The sequence below is a fragment of the Limulus polyphemus genome, unplaced genomic scaffold (genome assembly GCF_000517525.1).
Source record: "Limulus polyphemus unplaced genomic scaffold, Limulus_polyphemus-2.1.2 Scaffold3762, whole genome shotgun sequence".
Classification (NCBI taxonomy): Eukaryota; Metazoa; Arthropoda; class Merostomata; order Xiphosura; family Limulidae; genus Limulus; species Limulus polyphemus.
The window spans coordinates 59,818-80,365 of NW_013669372.1; the positions used below are offsets into that span (position 1 = coordinate 59,818).

A 20,548-nucleotide genomic window follows, 5' to 3' on the forward strand; every position below is an offset into this window, starting at 1 on the left:
AAAGTGATTCATCAGGTGGAAAACGAAGTTTTATAATAATGGAATGTACAAAAAGTGATGCAAAAAATGGCGCTAACTCAGTAACCCATGGTCCGATTTTAACGAAACTTGTTTTATTCTGTTTCTATTCTCATTTCATTACAAATATGGCACTATTGTGTGCCGTTTTTGCTGTATTTAATTACAGACAAGCACACAAGTGATGCAAAAATTGGCGCTAACTCAGTAACCCATGGTCCGATTTTAACGAAACTTGTTTTATTCAGTTTCTATTCTCATTTCATTACAAATATGGCACTATTGTGTGCCGTTTTTGCTGTATTTAATTACAGACAAGCACACAAACAAATAAACAAACAATCTCAGCGTTTTAATAGTATATAGATTATTTTGGTAGTGTAAACATGGTAAAATGTACCTGTGTAATTATTTTAAAAAAATTATTCATTTTATATAGCTTTGTGAAAATAAGCCCAGTCAATAGACTGACCGTACAATGATAATAATAGTATTCAAAAAGGATCAGTTAGGTAACAAAGAACACGACTATTTATAAGATATTAATGACATACAATATTTGTATTAAGTAATGTACTTTTATACCTCTACTTGACCTCATTACCACATTTATAAGTCCTATTATTTTTTTGAATTTATGAATTTTCCAGTGTTATAGAGATAAAATCCTAGCTTTGTTAAGTTTGACAATTTTATTGTAAATTGCAGTAATGAATTTTTTAATGATTCAATAGAGTCGTGTAGATAACTTCACCCCAAATGCCAGGATGCTGAGGTTGAGCTACAGATGGCATAAACATAAGCATGCATCGAGCAAGTGTAGTGAATGCCTATTCCTGGTAAATATATTGACAAATAAAATGATGCACTATTATGGGTCATAACTGTTAACTAATATACAGAATAAATATAGCAATTAAAATATACAGAAAATAATTTAGCCAAATTTGAAATGCATCCAAAACAAAAGTAAAATAGAGAATACAGTGACATCACTGCTAAGTCATATACTAACTTTGTCTGAGCTTCATATTGCATGAAACAAAATATTCATATTTGGAATAAACTTAGGTGCAACTTTATTTGTATAGCAAATGTTTATAATGATTAGTTTAACCAACATTGTTTTGACATATAACAACAATATAGTCCTTGGCAGAAATACGAACATACAAATCTCAGACCTTTTAATTTGTGATTTTATTGATAACTGTATTGGTCTGTCAAATTCAATTGGTCTTTTATATTTACAGGCACGAGCTGCTTTGAAATCTCCTAGGAAACCAATAACCAACTCGTACAGCAATATAGACTGATTCAGTAAAGAATAGACTGTATTAGAATTATAGAGATGAAAAAATGTATAATTTGTTTTGTAATTTATAATGTTGTATGAAAAAATGTAATAATTTGTTTTGTAATTTATAATGTTGTATGAAAAAATGTAATAATTTGTTTTTGTAATCTTGTATTAAAAATGTTTGATTTATTTTTGTAATGTTGTATCAAAAAAATGTATAATTTGTTTTTGTAATGTTGTATCAAAAAATGTATAATTTGTTTTTGTAATGTTGTATAAAAAAAATGTATAATTTGTTTTTGTAATGTTGTATCAAAAAAATTTATAATTTGTTTTTGTAATGTTGTATCAAAAAATGTATAATTTGTTTTTATAATTTGTAATGCTGTATCGATGATAGTGAATAAATGATATTACTTCTCACTTATCTTTGCAAATGAATATATTGAAAGTGTTTAGGGTGGAGCTGAAAGGTAGAAACAAGGTACTAAGAAGATATAGATACCAATGGGAAGTAGTATCAAGTTACCAGAAAAGTAGTTATAATGTAGTAGAAAGGTAATAGGAATGTACCATGTTGGCATTTTAAAACACCAAATTGGTCGTATATTGGTAGTTACATTATGTATTATTAATACATAGTAACAACGTCTCTGGTATTCCACTTTTATATAAATTAGATATGTAATCACTACCAAACCACTATGTTATATGTATTTATTACATAAATGTTTTTGCTTGGATATTACCCTTCTAATCTTTCTTCTCAAATTCTTGACATTCAATTTGGTTCTTAGCAGGATTTTTTTTTTTTACTTTAACTTATCATCACTCTTCTTCACTGAACATTATGATTAATTTCATTTGGAGATATCAATTTCCTGCACCATAATTATTTATTCTGATATGGTACATTACCTCCTCTCACATAAATAGCTATTTTCATTCAGTGCTACCCTCTATATTAAAAAAAAAAATGTTACTCATGCCACAAGCCTTCTATCTCCCCTCCATTGGAATTGACTAAGGCATGAGAGAAACATTGCTTTACAAACTTTACGACTTAATAAAAACTTGTGTATTTTGCCTATGAAAGCATTGTAATGTTTACAGATAATGTACCAAATTTCATTAACACTCACTTACTAATTTAAAAGTTATAGCATGAAAACTATAACAAGCACAAAATGGTTACAAGGTCGTCACATTGACCGACCCCATATTGAAAGAGTTAACTACAAATTGCTTTGGTTTTAGTCTCTAGTTCCTTATCTTCTTGTTATGGCTATTGATGTTTTCAGCCAGGATTTCACCCACACATTTTTCTATTTTCCCATTCTCCTTCTCTGGGTGATTTTGGTCTGTTGTCAGTCCTTCTGATAGCTTTTTCTGGCCATCTCAGCTGTGGTTTCCATCTTCATGCCTAATTTTCCACTGTTCATTGGCAAGGGGATCTGGCTTCTCCTAATGATTAGCTTCTTTTCTGGCTTATTTCATTCCTACATGGAAGTTTCTCAGCATCCATGGAGTTTTTCCGTCGTTGGTTTCTGGGTCGAGGATTTTTCTCTGTTCAATCCATTGTTCTTAGTCATGCAAATTTCCTCTCTTGAGTTTTGGATTGGGGGTCTTCTGTCTCCTCACACCTTTCATTTTCCCCTTACAGCAGGTATTTACTTTTTCTATACTTTACCTGTGGGTGTGTTCCTTCTGGATTTGTCATCCATCTCTACAGGCTGCCCTTCCAGATAGGGATACTAATGTAGTCATGCACTGCCTCACTTTGACTATGTTCGAACCACTCTCCCAGTGCTTCTTGTTTGTCATTCCCTTATGTTTTCCTTCCTTCTCCTATTCGCTGGTGGACATCAGTGGTCTGTTTATTTGACATAGATGTTTCATGTGCTCCTCATCCTTCTTCATACCTTCTCTTTTCTGTGGATTGTTTTTCCTTCCTAACACCTCTGCAGCTTGTGAGGATAACTTCTACATTTAGCTGCTTTTCCTTCCTTCTGTTTCACACTTTTATCCTCGTCCTAATCGTGATAAACTTCTATGTCTTGTACATGTTTTTCTATGTTATATTGCTTGCACAGCTTCCTTCTGTGGTGTCCATTCAAGCCACTTACTCCTTTGGGAACTATCCTTTGTTCGTGTTCTGCCTCCTTTGCCATTTAGGTTCGGTTCTTCATTTGATTGGCTTCTTCCTCCTTATCGTCTTCCTCCCATATTTTGTTCCATCTTTTTCTCATCTAATTCAACACCTTATCTTTTCATTGGCTTTTCATCTTCGTCGTTCTTAGGAGATACCTTTTCAATTGGGCATGTGGACTACCCATGATACGTTTGTCTCTCACTACTTGCATTAGATTGCAGTTTTATTTCTCTTCAGGTTATCTTTCCTTGCCTGTAGCTATTCTTGAGTATCAGAAATAAGTGACACTTTGAGTGGGTCCTTTTTCCTTTTATTAATGCTCATTGTTTGGATCCCACTCTGTGGCGAGTAGTGCCTGACTAGGTATTCTTTAACTGTTAAAATCCACACTGTCAAGCCATGTCGACTTGCATATTATAATTCCATGACCACACAATGCACACTCCAGAGATGGGGTGTTCCACAAGACTGCTTGTAGGTTTATTCTTGTGATAGAATTGCTTCGTATGTATGCCTGTCCCAGACTGTACCCACCCCTGGACTACATGGATAAAGCAGAAGGGGAAAGCTGCCCATCCCTGCCATGCCTTGTATTGAATAATTTGGTATGGTCTGCTCATAAAAATGGAGTTTCACGGTCAATCATTGTACTGTTTCAAGTGTTGTTATTCCTCTGGACTCTCCACGGTGTTTTATTGCCCTTTTCTTTTAATGGAGTTTGAGAGTCTTTACCACTTTCCAGTTCCAAGCCGCTGAGATGATAGACTGTAGAGGCATTCTCCTGAATAGGTTAATGACATACAAACAAAATATAGAAATGATTATAAAACCATTCAGTTGAGAGTAGAGTGGTGGTGTTCTGCTGGTTTAGGTGACATATCTTCCTATATGAAACATAAAAACAAATGAGAGTGAGACATCAAAATTGTAGTTCACCCCTTCGATTGGGATCCCTCATCCTACCCCCATGTAGATGTCGGTTCTCAGTGGCCAAGTTTTGGATTGTAGTTGACTTGCCACTGGTGTGATCCTCTTTCCTATCCCCACATGGCTGTCAGTTTCTGGTAGCCTGGATTGTAGATTTGAGTTGACTTACCGACATTATGATTCTCACCCTACCTCTGCGTGGATGTCTTGATCCGAACAGCATGGGTTTTGGATTTAGTTGACTTTCTGTGTACAGTCCTTCATGCCCTAGGCACTCTACACCTAGGGGCACATCCTTTTCATTTTACCCACTTTTATAATTTATGGGATTAAAGTTGATAAATATAACATAGTTTGGATCACTTTCTGACCATAGTTCTCTCCCAGTTAGATATGCTCCTTTGTTTTCCACCCATATATGCAACATTTTTCTACGATGGGTGAAGACTATACCTGGTTCAGAAGTGGTGCTGTTCTCCACATCAGATCTTAGAATCTGACTGTCTCTTCTTAGGGAGCGTCCTTCAGATGTTTCAAAAGATGCTTTTTTCTTTCCCTCAAACCAGTCTTCAGACCTATTCAATGTGAGATTTTAGCTATTTATATGAGAATAGGTAATGTTCTGTATTAGAAGCTATAATTTTCCTACATTGAAAATGTATTTCTGATAGGAGCTTACTTCCCATCCTTCCTCCAGCAGGGGTTAATTAGGGTTGTAGCATCTTGTTTTACTTCTGGTCATTTCATTTCTATAGTTCCGTTCGTAATATTTTTAAATGCTTGATACATCTACTAATGCTTTTAATTTTGTCTAACATCCATGTAAACATGGAAGAGTTCTGTTCTGGATGACTCCCTTGTCTGGACTTTTGGAGGCACATCTCAGATATTTGTTCATCTATGGACACTTTTCTTCTTGATCATTGGGTTCTTTGGATTATTCAGTCCAAATTTGACTATCTCAGTTTTTATTCTGTTTTCAATTTTGCAGTTTTGATTCTTTATCACAGCAAGGGGATATTGATGCCTTACGTTTTGTTTACTTGGGGGGCTTTTGTTCTCATTTGTTTGTAGTGCCAAAAGCAACAGGGGATTGTAGACTATTCTTTGATGTTTCCCATCTCATCTGTTACCTAGATATTCTTTCTTTCTTTCTTTCTAGCTAGAATCTATGAGAATCTTATGAAAGTTCCTTCCTTAAGATTTCTGGATTTCTCCCTTTTTAGTTTGGCTTTGGAATTATGTTTTCACACATGTAGTTAAACCATTAAGTTGTCTAATACATACACACACGTTCAGTATCAAGTGTCATCATAACATGAGTGATTGAAGGAGGAGGATTCCCACTAAGTAGTTGCCTCACACTGAATTTATCTCCCAGTTATCTTCTTCTCTAGAATTTCTCCTACTACTATTTATTACTGTCAAGTGTGGCTCATTTATGATTTTCCCTTTACAAGTTCCCTTTTATTACTCCTCCTACAGATATAGATTTTTCATTGATGCTTCTTTTCAGGGCGAGGGTGATGTGTTGTGGGACAATTATCTTTAGGGTCTGTAGTTGTAATAGATGTTCCATATCTACATTATTCTGTTAGAGATTTTGGCTGGTTCATATGAATATAAGGAGTTCCAGTTCTTGTTACACCATCACTGTGCTGTAATACAGACAATTTGACTGTGGTGACATACATCAACAGGCAGGGTGGGACTCAATCTCACATCATGTTTTTATCTGAGCTGATATTTTATTGGTTGTATCAACATTTTGGTTATCCAATGCTTGATGCAATCATGACAGCATCTTCTGGTACTCGAATAGCTTCCATTTCTGGGTACAGCTTCTCTGGCAGTGGATGCTTTGAGTTTGTCTTGGGTATTTGCTCAGATCTGTCCATACCATTTTCCAAGTCTTCTTATTGTCCCATGCTGGCCTGTTCTACCATGGTTTCCACTCCTTTTTCCAGCCTCAGAGATTATGTCCTATTAGTTTTTGGTACATCTTCCAAATGCCATTTGTCACCTACAGCTTCATGGCTATTTGTTATGTGATCCTTTGTTAGGGAAGCTGGCTTTTCTTCTTGGGTAACTCAAATATTACCACATTTTTGCCAACATTCCTCTTTGGCAGTATACCAATTGCAGTTATCTGTCTCTCAGAGATGATACCTGTGGAGTTTGGTTTCTTACCTTTCTCCAACTCATGGATGGCTTACGTCAGTACTTTCTAACGCACATATTTTATGAATGGTGCTTATCTACTTCTACGGAAAACTATAGAGCTGTACTCTTAGCCACTTTCAGTTGCCACAGACACATACCTGTGTTGGCCTCATATTTTCAGCTTCTCTTTAAAAATTTTCTTATTGTTTCTCCAATGAGTACCTAGCCTTTGTGGTCAGTGTTAATTCTGGTCTTCAACTGCTTGGCTTCTCCTTTTGAACCCTTGGCAACTTGTTCACTTTATCATCTTCTCTTTTATTGCTTGATTCAGGGAAAAGACATTCAGAATTTTTTGCCATTGATGTTTTTTAAACTTTTTTTTTTCTTTTGCCAAGAAGGCTCTGTTCTTATATCCTTTAAGAGCCTTCCCACCTGAGACTTGGACAAAAAAAAGAGATGGTCACTGCTCTATTTGTCTCAAATTGTGTTACCTGATCTAACTGACTTTGATTCTCCTTATAAATGTTTTTTGTCTGGTCAGTGCTGTTTGTTCCTGTTTGGCAAGACCAGTATTTTCAATAGAATTGACATTAGTTGTTTATACATTATGACAATTCTTGTTCCATGGATCATTCTCCATTCACAATAACAAATTTGTCTGTGTAGCTGATTCATCTTATTTATCATGATGTTTCTTAACACTTTAAGCAGTTATATCTCATCACATTTGGCCATGTCTTTGGCCTCTTGATTTCTGTATCTTTTAGCAAAGATCTTCCAGGCTCAATAGTTATTTTTCACATTTTTCTTCAGGCTGAATGGAATATGTCTCATATGTGATTTTTGCATATTCTGCCCAAAACCTAAAGTTACCATTGTTACCACCTGGGGTTGTGTCTTCCTTCCTCAGTGTGCTGTGCTCTTTTGGAATAGGTGGTCTGCCATTCCCTGTTTGGGCCTATGTATCCACGCACATCTGACTGAATTGAGTCTATCATTGGACGATGTTTCTGAGTCCAGTGGTGAACCCATCCCACCATGACTCATTACCATCCCCACCTATGACCTTTCTTTGAGTCATCTGAGGAAGGCAGATACTCCCAATTAGAAGTACCATCTTCTCTTTGCCAAACATCTTTTAAGCCATTCTTCTCTTCTTGTTTTTATGGATGGTTCAAAACTAGGTGATTCTGTGGGCTCTGCCATGGTTTGCTCACAGTAACCATTCTACAGTTTCTTTGTTCACTACCGAGTTGTATGCCATTTCTCTTGCCTTGGAACATGTAAAAGCTAAGCAGTAAACTAACTGTACTATTTACACTGACTTTCTTAGCTCTTTATTGGCCCTGGAATCACTTAATGTAAGTTCTCACCCTGTTTTTGTTAATATTCAGAAACAACTGGACACTTTTCACAGTCTTCTGTTTCTATCTTGTTTTTCTGGATACCTGTCCATGTTGGTATTCACGGGAACGAGCTTGCTGATACTACAGCTAAATTCATCTGCTCTGGCATTGGCACAGCCATAGCTGTCTTGTATATGACTTGTATATGTATAGGTCTTATGATCATAGCTTGGCTTCTCGCAAGTTAGCAGCCAACTTTGGGTGAATAAATTCATAACAAGCTTTTCCATATCAAACCAACTGTGTTGGCTCCACAGCTTCAATACACCATTACTGCTCACAAAACTGACCATGTGCCATGATAAATAAGGGCATCATTGATAAAGAGGTACACTGCTGAGATGAATACCATCTTTCCAAGTGTCCTCTAGATCCATTCTTTTTATAAGGATGATCCACTCACTGTCCCTCGAATCCAGTTATGCAAATTTATTTCAGGTTCTGCAATTTACTCAGAGTCTTCATGGTTACATATTTCTTGTATTCTATATCATCTTCATACACTACAGCTTATAGTTTTATTTCTTTAGTTTCCTTTTGATGTTAATTTGTTTCCACCTTTTTTACAATATTTCAGAGGTAAGTTTACCTGATTTGAATTTTACAATTTTATAATTAAAATTCATTTCAAACAGGTACTTACCTCTGTAATTTTTATGGACATGTTTTATTGATAACATGATTTCAAGTTCAACAAGTAAATATTTTCAGTATTTCAAAGGTAAGAACTTGTTTGAAATTCATTATAATTCCAAAAATGTATAAATGCTTTGTATAATTTGCAGTCTTTTGTCAGTTAATATTGCTGGATATACAAGATTGTTCATTTTAAGAGTTATTATTTTGAGATTTAATATTTAATGATTATTTAGTTTTCATAACAAGAGTGTCAAAAGTAAATTATTTTAAAAGCAATAGTTATAACAAGTTTCATTGTATAATTCTGTACAAGTTGTATGTTTTATGTGTGTAATCATTGTAATAGGCTTTTGTAATATTGTTGATGTCATCTTACTCAAAGCTTCTAAGTTTTTCTCATTATGTGAATATTGTTGTCTATAGAGGCCTAGATATTTCTAGATTTTCCTGTCGCTTGTCATAAATATGTGCAGATACAGAAAAAATTATAGTTATTAAGACAGAAATAGTTAGATAGAATAGATAGACTGTGTGATTGTGAGTTTAGCCATAAAGAGCATATAGTGGCAATTTTCAAAATGGAATCCTCACAGATTGTATTGTAATAACAGAGTAGAGAAGAAATAATTTGTTTTGTCAGTTGTGTTCTAATGTAACTGAACCAGTCTGTGTGGAATTTTTATGAAAAAGAGACAATTATTTAAAGCTCTGGATACAACTGTGGTAACTAACAGTGTAACATAAGTGAAATTATCACCAATTGTATTGTATTGTAAGAATGAAGTAACTAAACCAACCTGTGTGGACTTTGACAAAAAGGAGACAATTATTTAATGCTCTGGATACAACTATGGTAATCAGCGCTTATAGTAGTGATTTTGAAGTGAATTTTAAAGCTTGTATTGTAACAACAGAGATAGAGAAGAAGAATTTGCTTTCTCAGTTGAGTTCTAAAATAACTAAATCAGCCTGTGTGAACTTTTGACACAAAAGAGAATTATTTAAAGCTCTGGATACAACTGTCGTTACCCATGGAGTAATGTAAGTGAAAGTATTGCAGCTTTTATTGTAATAACAAACTAGAGGAGAATAATTTGGTTTGTCAATGGGTGTTCTAAAGTAATTAAACTGATCTGTGTGGACTTTGACAAAAAAGTGTAAAGAACTTTATTGTACCTACGTTTGACTTGTTTTGAATATATTATTTTAAAAGAACTGAATTATGTGCTGTCTGTTTATTGTTGAAATTTATCACGAACAAGTCGCTGATACCTACTGTAAAGAATTGTGGCCCTATTAAAACCTAACAACTATAAAATAGCAGTATTTGATGTATGTATGTCTGTATGTGCTAATTAGATTTGTAGCTGTTAACACTTAACTGCTCTAAAAGGTTTCACATGGTAGTTATGTATTTTACTTAAAATACAATTTTAGGCAGAACCTTTCCTTTCTCTTCTCAAAATTCAAAATAATTTTATATTTGAATAACAGAAGTACTTGAATTTTTTTTCTTTCAAGCAATATGTAATATACTAAAATATTTATATTTTTAGCAAGATGCCACAGTGCTCAACTCTCCAACTGGAAAGGAGTTATGACTGCAAAACTAAAGAACATATATAATCACAATGAACTAGCATTTATTCACTGTGCTACTGGCTACAAGAAAGTAAGTGATATTAGGTGTATCTATGGGCTCTGGAGATTATTGTCAGGTCAACATCCATGTGAATTTGGTAAGTTAATCTCACATGCATAACTTGTTTCTTTTTTTTTTATATCTCGAATAAATAAAATTGTAATAACTTCATATTTCTTACAAAAAATAAATAACAGTTATAAATATAAGCATGTATAAAGCTATATAGCAATCAACTTATTTAAGCTCATCAAGATAGTTACTAATCTTGCATATATAGGGTTTTTCGCAATGTTTTGAAGAGACTTCTAATAGGAGATAAGTGGAAAAATTATTAAAACCGGGAATAAAGTATCAATGTGTCTTGGTGAAACAAATCTTTGCACATAAAAAACATCCCCCCCAAAAAAATATATTCTCAATTAAAAAAACAAAAAATAATTATATTTTTATCATAATTATGTTTTAAAGGGATGTTTAAAGCTAAATAAATAAGGAAAGTAGTACTATGCTCTTCATTCATCCAGAATATCTATAAGTGTAATTCTACAGATGTAATATGACGCACTAAGTGGTAGAAATATAATTTTTCTTCCTACAACTTATGCTAGATAGCTTAGTAATCAGAGAACACCTTTGAAAGACATTCCTGTAAAGTCTTCTGATGAAGCATTAGTGTACTTCAATGAATACTTTAGTTTCACTTGTAAAGTGTCATAAAAATGTCAGAACTTTACTTTTCCTGCACTTAGCAGTAGCCAAACAATAAGGATTTAATACTTATGATATGTGTGAAATGAAAGACATAATTAATAAATATATACATCATTCTATTTTTGTATATTTTCCTAAATATTTTTCAATTTTAACTGTGATAAGTTAGTGCTATATTTGGACTACTAGCAAAGACACAAAAGTTCATCATGAAGTAAGTCTTTGAATGAAAGAAGAGTATGTAGAAATTAGTGAAAACATTTGTATAGTATTAGTATATATGTAGTGTATTTAATGTTCAATATATAAAATGAGTTAATCAAGCATTTTCTTTTGGAATAATTAAATCTGTGCTATATTAAGATTAAGAGTGGTATTAACTATACAGTATTCATTACCATACATTTATGTACTCTTTATTATGAAACTGGTTAGTACTTATGTCTGAGTATATATGATGCGCATTTGTTATAATCTCATAAAATAGGTTACTGTCAAAAACCTAACATTGATGGTGGCTCAGTTGAGGAAAGTAATTGGGGTTTTTTTCATAAAAAGGTAAGTACAACTTTGCCAAAATATTCAAATGAATATACAAACTCAAGCATCTTGCTTTTTACAGACTTTAGTAGTATGAGATACATAAACTCTACTTTGTTTTGGTAGTGCTTGTATCTTATCATACAGCCTTTATAGGTTGTTAAGTATAGTTTAATATTGTTAAACAAAGGATAATCCTACTGTGCTGAAAGCAAGCAAAGCTACTAACTGCTAAGTGTCTAAGGGCATTTTGCTTTTGTTAAATTGAGTAAAATTAATATTCTTGCCTTTTGTCAAAAAAACACATAAAATTAGTTGTCAACCATCTCAATAAGAAACTTATATTCTTGAAAATAATGTTAAATACATTTACACTATATAAACATTATTTCTTTCGTTATTAGAAGACAACAATGCATTTAGTATGTTTTACTAAGAAAACAATACTCTTCACAAATATAAAAAAAAAACTTTAAGAGTTTAGCTAGGAAAAATTGGATTTGGTGAGTTTTTGTTCAAAAAAATTTAAATATATTGTATGCCTTGTACAATCATTAAAAGTTTATAAGAAAATAATACTTAAAGTTCGATGACGAGGAACCCACTTTGAGACTAATAATGGCTGGAGACGGCTTGAATGGGTAATGAAGAAAAACTTTTATACAACAGCAAATGTACAACGTTTCGACAAGGTTTTGTCATCATCAAGCACCTGATGATGACAAAACCTTGTCGAAATGTTGTACATTTGCTGTTGTATAAAAGTTTTTCTTCATTACCCATTCAAGCCGTCTCCAGCCATTATTATACTTAAAGTTGTATAAGCCTCAGTACACAAATGTAACATGTTCTTTTAGCTAAATAAAACAAAAGCAGTTCTATATACTTAGATGACAGGTTTACCTCTCTGCACACAGTAGCAATCCTCACATTCAGATTTTATACATGTCACTAATCTTGAGCTATCTCCCACCTAAGATACATTATAACATGAACTGCAAAAGTGAATGACATAATCACCCTGGAGAATAGCTTTCCATCAAAAAGAGGGTGACACATCGTCCATGTGCATAACTTCCAATCAGCACTTATACTTGAAACTTGAAATTAACTTCATTCTTTTCCTCGACAATGTCCTTAATAGATGTTTCTTTAAGCCTAAGATTAATCATTTTCAAGAGATTTTGCTGCCTTTTTACAGTGTTAAAAAGAATTGAATTGCTATAGCAACCACAGATTCTCAAGCCATGGTGATTACTACTACTACCTTCTCCCAGGGTTCTGGTGATGTCCTTACTTTGTCTTAGCCAATGGTGGCTTGTTGACTGTAGTTCATTGTGTCATTTTTTTGTGGCTTTCATCAGGTAGAGAGACAATGTTCCTCCTCCAAATTCGTTTGTGGATTTGATCACTCAAGTATGTTCTTTACTTTTCCTTTCTCTCATGTCTTTTTATTCTTTCCATTCCTTACTGCATGATTCTCATGCTAAAGATTATTTGGTTTTTCCTCTTTCTCCAGACATAGGGGTCTGTGTTGACATTTTCCTGGATCAGCTTCATTCCCACTCTCAGATGCCTCATCCTCCTTGACTTTAGGATTCCATCAACATGACTTATGACCCTTCTCCTTTTCTCTTCATGAATTCCCAATCACAGAGTCTCTTCTGCCTGTTTGGAGGACTGATCCCCAGTCTACAGTAACACTTTCTAGTGTTCAATTTTCACATTTTTGCATTTTTGTCACCCATCTCCTTTAATACCTATCCTCTCTTAAGATCCCAGTACTTTCTCTGTGGATTTACAGTCTGTCCTTTTCAATGCATTGGCCATTGTTTTTTTTTCTTTGACCCTGCTCACTTGGTTTCTCTGTTTTGGGTCCTTCTGGTACATGATGCTCTTCTCTGTACTGTTTGTCTTCCACATTCTTACCTCCATCTGGCTCCCTTTTATTGTTCTAAGGTCTTTTGGATGTTTCAAATGCCTTGGAGACTTGAACCAATGCTGTTCTATACCAGTCCTCCCTCTCCACCTTGGTTTCTCATCTCTCATAACCTCATGGGTTTACTCACATTCTTCGACCACTCGAACCCCCTGACATCTCAATTTTCCCATTTCTTGTCCTCTGTCAATTCTCAACATTCCCCTTATGTCAGGTTGACTATTGCACATCTCATTGGTGATTCCCACCCTTTGTATCCAATCAGCTCAGGCCCTGTTGGGGCTCATCTGTCTCTGTTTGCAGGTCTTTGGACCCTTTTTGCGGCCAATGGGTGTGCCATTCAGATTCTTACAAACAGCCTTTCTCTTGAGTTTTCATCTATTCCTCCTCTGCCTTCTTTCCAATCTGCACCATATTCTGCATCTTAAGGCCAAGATATCAGATCTTTTGAGCATGAGAGCCATCAAGAGGTTTAATTCTCATCTTTTTATTGTCCCAAGAAAGACCGAGGATTGGCATTCCCATCACCAATCATTTCTTTCTCAAGCAGTATCTGGTGGTTCTTTAGTTTAAGATGTAGAGGTTTCTTCTTCTCCATTGGCCCTTTTGTCCTGTACTTTGGAAGACCAAAGTTGATGTCCCAGATGCCCTTTTCCTTATTCCAATTGCTGTATCCTCACATCATTTCAATCATTGGAATCAAGTGTACCAGTTTTGAGCTCTTTTCCTTTGTCATAATTGTAATTCCTGTTGTGGGAGTATTTGCTTGTCACATCCACAGTCTTTGACTTCAGTTCCATTTTTACATGGATGAGTGACTCCTCCTCACCATATTACTTCTTCTCCAAGAGGCAGCTTGTCTGAGCTGGCTGGTCACGTTTTCATTCCTGTCTTTGACTCAGTACTTGTTCCATCCTGAAGTCTTTTTAAATTCTTGACTCAGTCGAGCTCAGCTTTCCCCTATTTGTCTGTGAGACATGAAACATCTAGTCACCTTGACTCGGATAGCTCCTAGACTTCCTGTGTGAGAGGTTCTATATACTTTGGGAACTCTTGCTTCTGTGGAACATCTTGTCTCTTATATGAAGTTTCTTCAACAGACTTTAAGCAACCAATGGAAAACTTTTTATGATCCTCTTTTGTGACACTGCTAACTTCTCTTCTCAAGGACCTTTCTTGGTGACTAAATCATACCAATACTATGGTTAGCATCCCACTGCCACACCCCATCCTGATTTTTTTCTCTCTTCACCAATGCATCTCTTATTTGTTGGGGGGTGTCTCTGGATGATTCCACAACCTCAGGATTTGGTCTCCTGTGAAGTTTATTCCACATCAATTTTCTGGAACTCTTGACCATCCTTCGAGTGTATTCCTGTTTTTTTACTTTGTCTTGTGATCACTTGGTTATGATCCACTCCAACAATTCTACATCTGGTGGCAGATCGAATCTCTTGACTGGACGGGATTTTTCCTATGTGGTGGTCACTCCATTCTCAGGTATTTTGTTGGGTCTGTTCCCACTTGGACACACCAATGATCAATGCCTTTGACACTCCTCTCATTATCAAACTTCCCCTCTTTTGGTCCTTGGTATCTCATCCAACAGCCCTGGCTGTGAGTGCCCTCAGTTAGAAATGTTCTAATCTCTTTCTGTACTCTCCTCTTCATTTTCTCCTACACTTCTTGTCAGGTCCTGTTGGTAGCACCTTTTTGGCCAGCTAAAATTTGATATCCTCTTCTTCATTGACTGTCATTCAGGGTATTTCTTCCTCTGCCACTATCTCAGTCACTCATCCTCCAACCTCATATATATCTCTTTCACCCAAAAGTGCTATCCATTCATCTTCATATGTGAGATTGGTCCAGTCCTTTGCTCACTGGTCACTGTTCTCTAACTATGTAACCCTTTGATCTTGGGTCCTTTAAAGCTTCGATATTTGATTCAATTGCAGATCAAGAATGGAGATTTGTTTTGATTTGTTAGATAGGACAATGATTTGATATTTTCAAAACTACATAACTTCAGGTAAATTTTAGAATTTAGATTTTAATTGAGTGTGTATACTGGAACCTATTTCCTTGTAAGAACTTTTGTGTACCATTCTTCTTCCAGATGTTTAAGTACATTATAGTTTTTGTTTGTAGAAAGATTTACTTCTATACTCATTACTAATTGTGTGTAGAAGCACTCTACATAAATAAAGAAACCATTTTCTGTTTGATTTGAAATTTAATTCAGTTTATATATACCTTATAATATATATATATGCACATTTGATTCAATTCAAGATTCAATTTGATTCAAATATTTTGGGATGATTCAATTTTTAAAAATGTGGTTTCCAGGACCCTCCTTTGATTATCCGGTTTTTGTTGCCCTTCTACTCACTCTTTCTATCAACAAAAGTTGTGTGTTTTTCTGCTGTATCATCTGCTGCCATCTAACACCATCTGTCCTACTATTGCCCAACTTTTGCCCTTCTTTACCTAGTTGTTTGACTAAGGATTGTCAGTTTCTACCATCACAGGCTGTTGAGTAGCCTTTTCAACTATCTTTTCATGATTTTCACTATGGTTCTGTCTTTTCCTCTCCTGTTCTTTACACTTTATTTTTTTCTTCACAATTCATCATCCCCCTTGTCTGGTTCTTTTGCTCACTTGAAAACTTGACATGGTTTTATATGCTCTTACATAGGCCCCATTTAAATTTTTGACAACTTTCTCCATCTCTGTTTTAAAAACTATTTCCTTCTTCTTCTTGCTAATGGTCATCATTGCAGATCTGATCTTTATGCACTATATTCCCCCTGCACATTGTTTCACAGATCTTCCTTGATTTTATTCCCTGACCACTCCTTTCATCCAAAGACTTGGGCAACTCAGGAGGAAGATTGATCCTTTTCTCCCATATCCCTTCCATCAGTTTTGATCATATGGACCCTAATCACCTTTTGTGTCTAGCTCAGGTATTACTTGGCATGCATGGCTCCATTTTCGGCTCCCATAATAATTGCTTATTCTTGCCATGGGAACCTTTTTTCTCTATGCTTATATGATGGTTTCATCAGCTTATTCAGATTGTCTCTTCCTCCCTGGATGGAGATGCTCACAGGCTGTATCAGATCTAATTACATCAAATCCACCACTTTCTGGCCTCAAACTTTTAATGACCCTTGGATGAGATCCTCCAGGCTCTAATGTGGACTATATCCAACATCTTCATCTCCCATTGTCTCCACTAGTTCATGGTCTTCTCTCCCTTAGGATATCACCTCGTTCCAGTTGACTCATCATCTTTAATGGATAAGTCTCTTTTATTTTCTTACCTGTTTATCATGTACTCCTATTCACTTCTTGGAACCCCCCATTGGCTGGTGTTGCCTCACAGGGTATACTTATTACCCTAAACCTGCATCGAGTCAAGGGTGTAGGAAAAGGGTTAAAATCAATCTGCCCTGATTCTTGTTGAGATATCATTTTCCACAAGCCACTATGCTGCTATATATATATTTCATTGTCCATTCTAGACTGCACTTTGCATGGACTATCATGGAAAAAGCCAACACTAGAGGTGTAGCTGCCCATTGTAGTGGTCAACTTGGAGAGTGCCTCAATAGTTATGCAATCTCTTCAGAGAGAGTCCAAGTGCACAGCACAGTGCAGTGAGAAGTAGGGCAGGGGTGTCCATGTCAATGTAGTGCAGGTCATCCCTATTATATAATATGCCAATTTCCTAGTGGTTTCACCAACCAGAGGTGGCAAATTGTTTTTCTAATATGACAGGAAGGGACTTAGTTCCCATTCTTCTATATAAGATGAGTTAATTATACATCAGAACACTACACCTTTCGTCCAAATGACCTGTTGTGTGAAAATACTCAATTGGTCTTATCATTTTCCACTCATCCCTGCAATACATGAGAGTTCATTTTGCCTTCCTCCTTTTGTACTTCCATCTGGGCAAAGAATCTACCCAGTATGAGATGGATACAGTCTCCCATGAGTGCTACCTCTGTAGTAAGTTCCCACTGTAGGATGTCACACTTCATGGGCTTATCCTTTCAGTTGCCTTCTCAGAAGTGACCTCATCTAGACTTTGAAATTACACTGGCCTCTCCAATACATCAGTATGTGATTCTAGCTATTATGTGCAGAGAGGTAAGTGGATTGTTTCAGAAGTTAACATTTTCTTTCCTGAAAATGTATTTTTCATAGTTTCTTACCTTTCTACACACCTTACAAATCTTCCTTCCCACTATCAGTGCACATTATTCTTGCCTTGTCTAAGAATGAAGTTAATTTTGAGTGCAAGTGCTTATGAGGATCTACTGAGTCTGGAGGACGTGTTGCCCACCTATTGGTAGAGGGATATTGTCACATGATGATAACATCATGCACTTGTGCAGCTCATGTTATAACACGTTTTAGGTGAGAAATAGCTCAAGGCTAGTGGCATACACCAAATCTCAAAGGCAAACATGCAAGGAGTAGCTACTGTGTGAAGAGAGGTAAGTATCTATTGGAAGTAAATTTTTAGGTAAGGAAAATGTTAACTTTATAGAGCTTAGTTTTCAAGGGTATAATATATGCAGCCCAGTTACTAGTGTGCAGGACTGTGAGTGTGAGGTTCTGTGGTTCATGCCACATTACTGCTAACAAAATAGGTTGTGATACTCACTTTAGGGCCATTGGTGCAATATAACAATGATAGTTTTTAACACTAACATAGAGCAAAATACAATGTATAATTTTAAATGAATTCAGCAAGAAAGAAGGTATAAAAAGACTGTGTTTCACATAGATATAACAGCTCAAGAATTAAAATGTATAATATATATATGTGTGTAAATAATTTGTATAAGAGTACATGTAAGTATAGGGTGTTACCAAAGTCATTAAAGTTTTAAATCGTTTTTTGTTTTAATAACAGTCTTTTTGTTTCATGAAAACAAAAGTGCTCATTTTAAACAGCTGTAGTGACATGACTTAGAAAAATCATGGGGTTTTATGACTTTTTAATCACCTTGTATTAAATATGTATATAATGTACATCATATCACAAGTTGCTGGTATGTATAGTTCAAGAACATGCATTATGATAAAGAAAACAGATACATGGCTATTACAATGGCAGTAGAAGGTTGTGTGAAAGTTAGAATGTAATTGTATATATAGATAATATATTACCTAACTATCTATGCATTTTTTTGTCTACAAAAAAAATTAAATATATGTATGTGTGTTTGCAAAACAGAATCTATGAAAAGTTATAAAAACAGAATTATCATCTCTTGCAATATATAACTGAGCAAACATGCTACATTTTGCTTCTGGATCCTCTATATATATAACTGAGCAAACATGCTACATATTGCTTCTCAATCCACTATATATATAACTGAGCAAACATGCTACATATTGCTCCTGAATCCAGTATATATAACTGAGCAAACATGCTACATATTGCTTCTGAATCCACTACGTATATAACTGAGCAAACATGCTACATATTGCTCCAGAATCCACTATATATAACTGAGCAAACATGCTACATATTGCTTCTGGATCCACTATATATAACTGAGCAAACATGCTACATATTGCTTCTGAATCCACTATATATAACTGAGCAAACATACTACATTATATGTAGTGGATTCAGGAGCAATTAACTGAGCAAACATGCTACATATTGCTCCTGAATCCACTACATATAACTGAGCAAACATGCTACATATTGCTCCTGAATCCACTATATATAAGTGAGCAAACATGTTTCATATTGCTTCTGAATTAACTATACATAACAGAGCAAACATGCTACATATTGCTTCTGAATCCACTACATATATAACTGAGCAAACATGCTACATACTGCTCATGAATCCACTGTCTATAACTGAGCAAACATGCTACATATTGGTGCCTTTGGATAAAAGAATAAAACATATAATGACTATGTGATTGCATACACCCTTGTTCATGTTCTTCTACAGATGATCTCCTCAACGTGGATTCCTGTACGTGGTGAGGGGACCTCCCAGGGAAGGTTCTGTATTTTCAGTTACTTCCTTTGGGATCTAAACATCCACCCACGTGTTTGCCATGCGTGGCGACCGTGAAGGGGAGGAGAGGATCCTGGTGGTTGAGTGGTGTCTGGGGCACTGCAAACACACCACTTTGGCCTTCAATTCCTGTTGACGAATGACCTTTGGGTGACGTCCCAGGGTCAATCGGCTGGTCCACTTGGGCTCGGGTCAACTGAGTACCAGTGTTGGGCATTCTCATCGGTGTTGTGGACATCGTGTTTGATGTTGGTGTTTGGGTATAGTGCTCACGAAACTCTGGCGTTGCTGCAGTGTCCTTGTTTGGCATTGTAGTGCATCCCCTTGTAGGACTCCATGGCAGGTGGGGTCAGTGGACACTGAAACTTTTTGTTTAATTATGGATCCCCCCAATCAAAATGAAATAATAGTAAAAACTCCTCTTATTGGTAAACGACCATGCCTAGAAGACTGCACAGCCATCTCCACCACAAGGTGGCCCTGTATCTTGCTTTCTAATCTTACATTCACTATCTGATAAATCTTTAGGGCAAATGACCCCCTTTTTTATTCAGAAGGGCTTAGAGGGGCTTGCTGGCTCTCCAAAATCAGTTAAGAAACTCCGTTCTGGAGACATCTTGGTCGAAATATCCACAGCTAAGCACAGTGAACGCCTCTTGAATTCAAGGGCCATTGGGGATATACCTATTGAGGCTACTCCCATGCTTCCTTGAATTCATCATGAGAAGTTGTTGTTGAGAGGGACTTGAAGTCTATCCCCGAGTCAGAGATCCTTGCTGGTCTCTTCAGCCAAGGAGTTTCAGCTGTTCGGCGGATCTCCACTCGTAAGGATGGTATTATGGTGCCAACCTCAGTTCTTATTTTGACATTTTCATCACCACGTCCACCGGCCGCTGTTAAGGCAGGTTATTTGAACTGTAAGATACGGCCCTATATTCCCAACCCTCTCCGATTTTTTTCAGTGCCAGCGGTTCAGTCATTCAATGACATCTTGTCGTGGTTCTATAACGTGTGCTCATTGTGGTGGCAAGGACCATGAT

General features: G+C 35.8%; 1 protein-coding gene across 1 annotated transcript in view; it reads left to right on the top strand.

Moving 5' to 3' along the window:
- The window catches only part of LOC106469996 (protein lev-9-like), an 86,874-nt gene that overhangs the window by 35,822 nt on the left and 30,504 nt on the right, over positions 1-20,548 (top strand). Inside the window, exons 4-5 of the mRNA XM_013930515.2 lie at positions 10,162-10,344; positions 11,449-11,519. Coding sequence (XP_013785969.1) covers positions 10,162-10,344; positions 11,449-11,519 — 254 coding nt within the window. The remainder of the gene's footprint in view (positions 1-10,161; positions 10,345-11,448; positions 11,520-20,548) is intronic.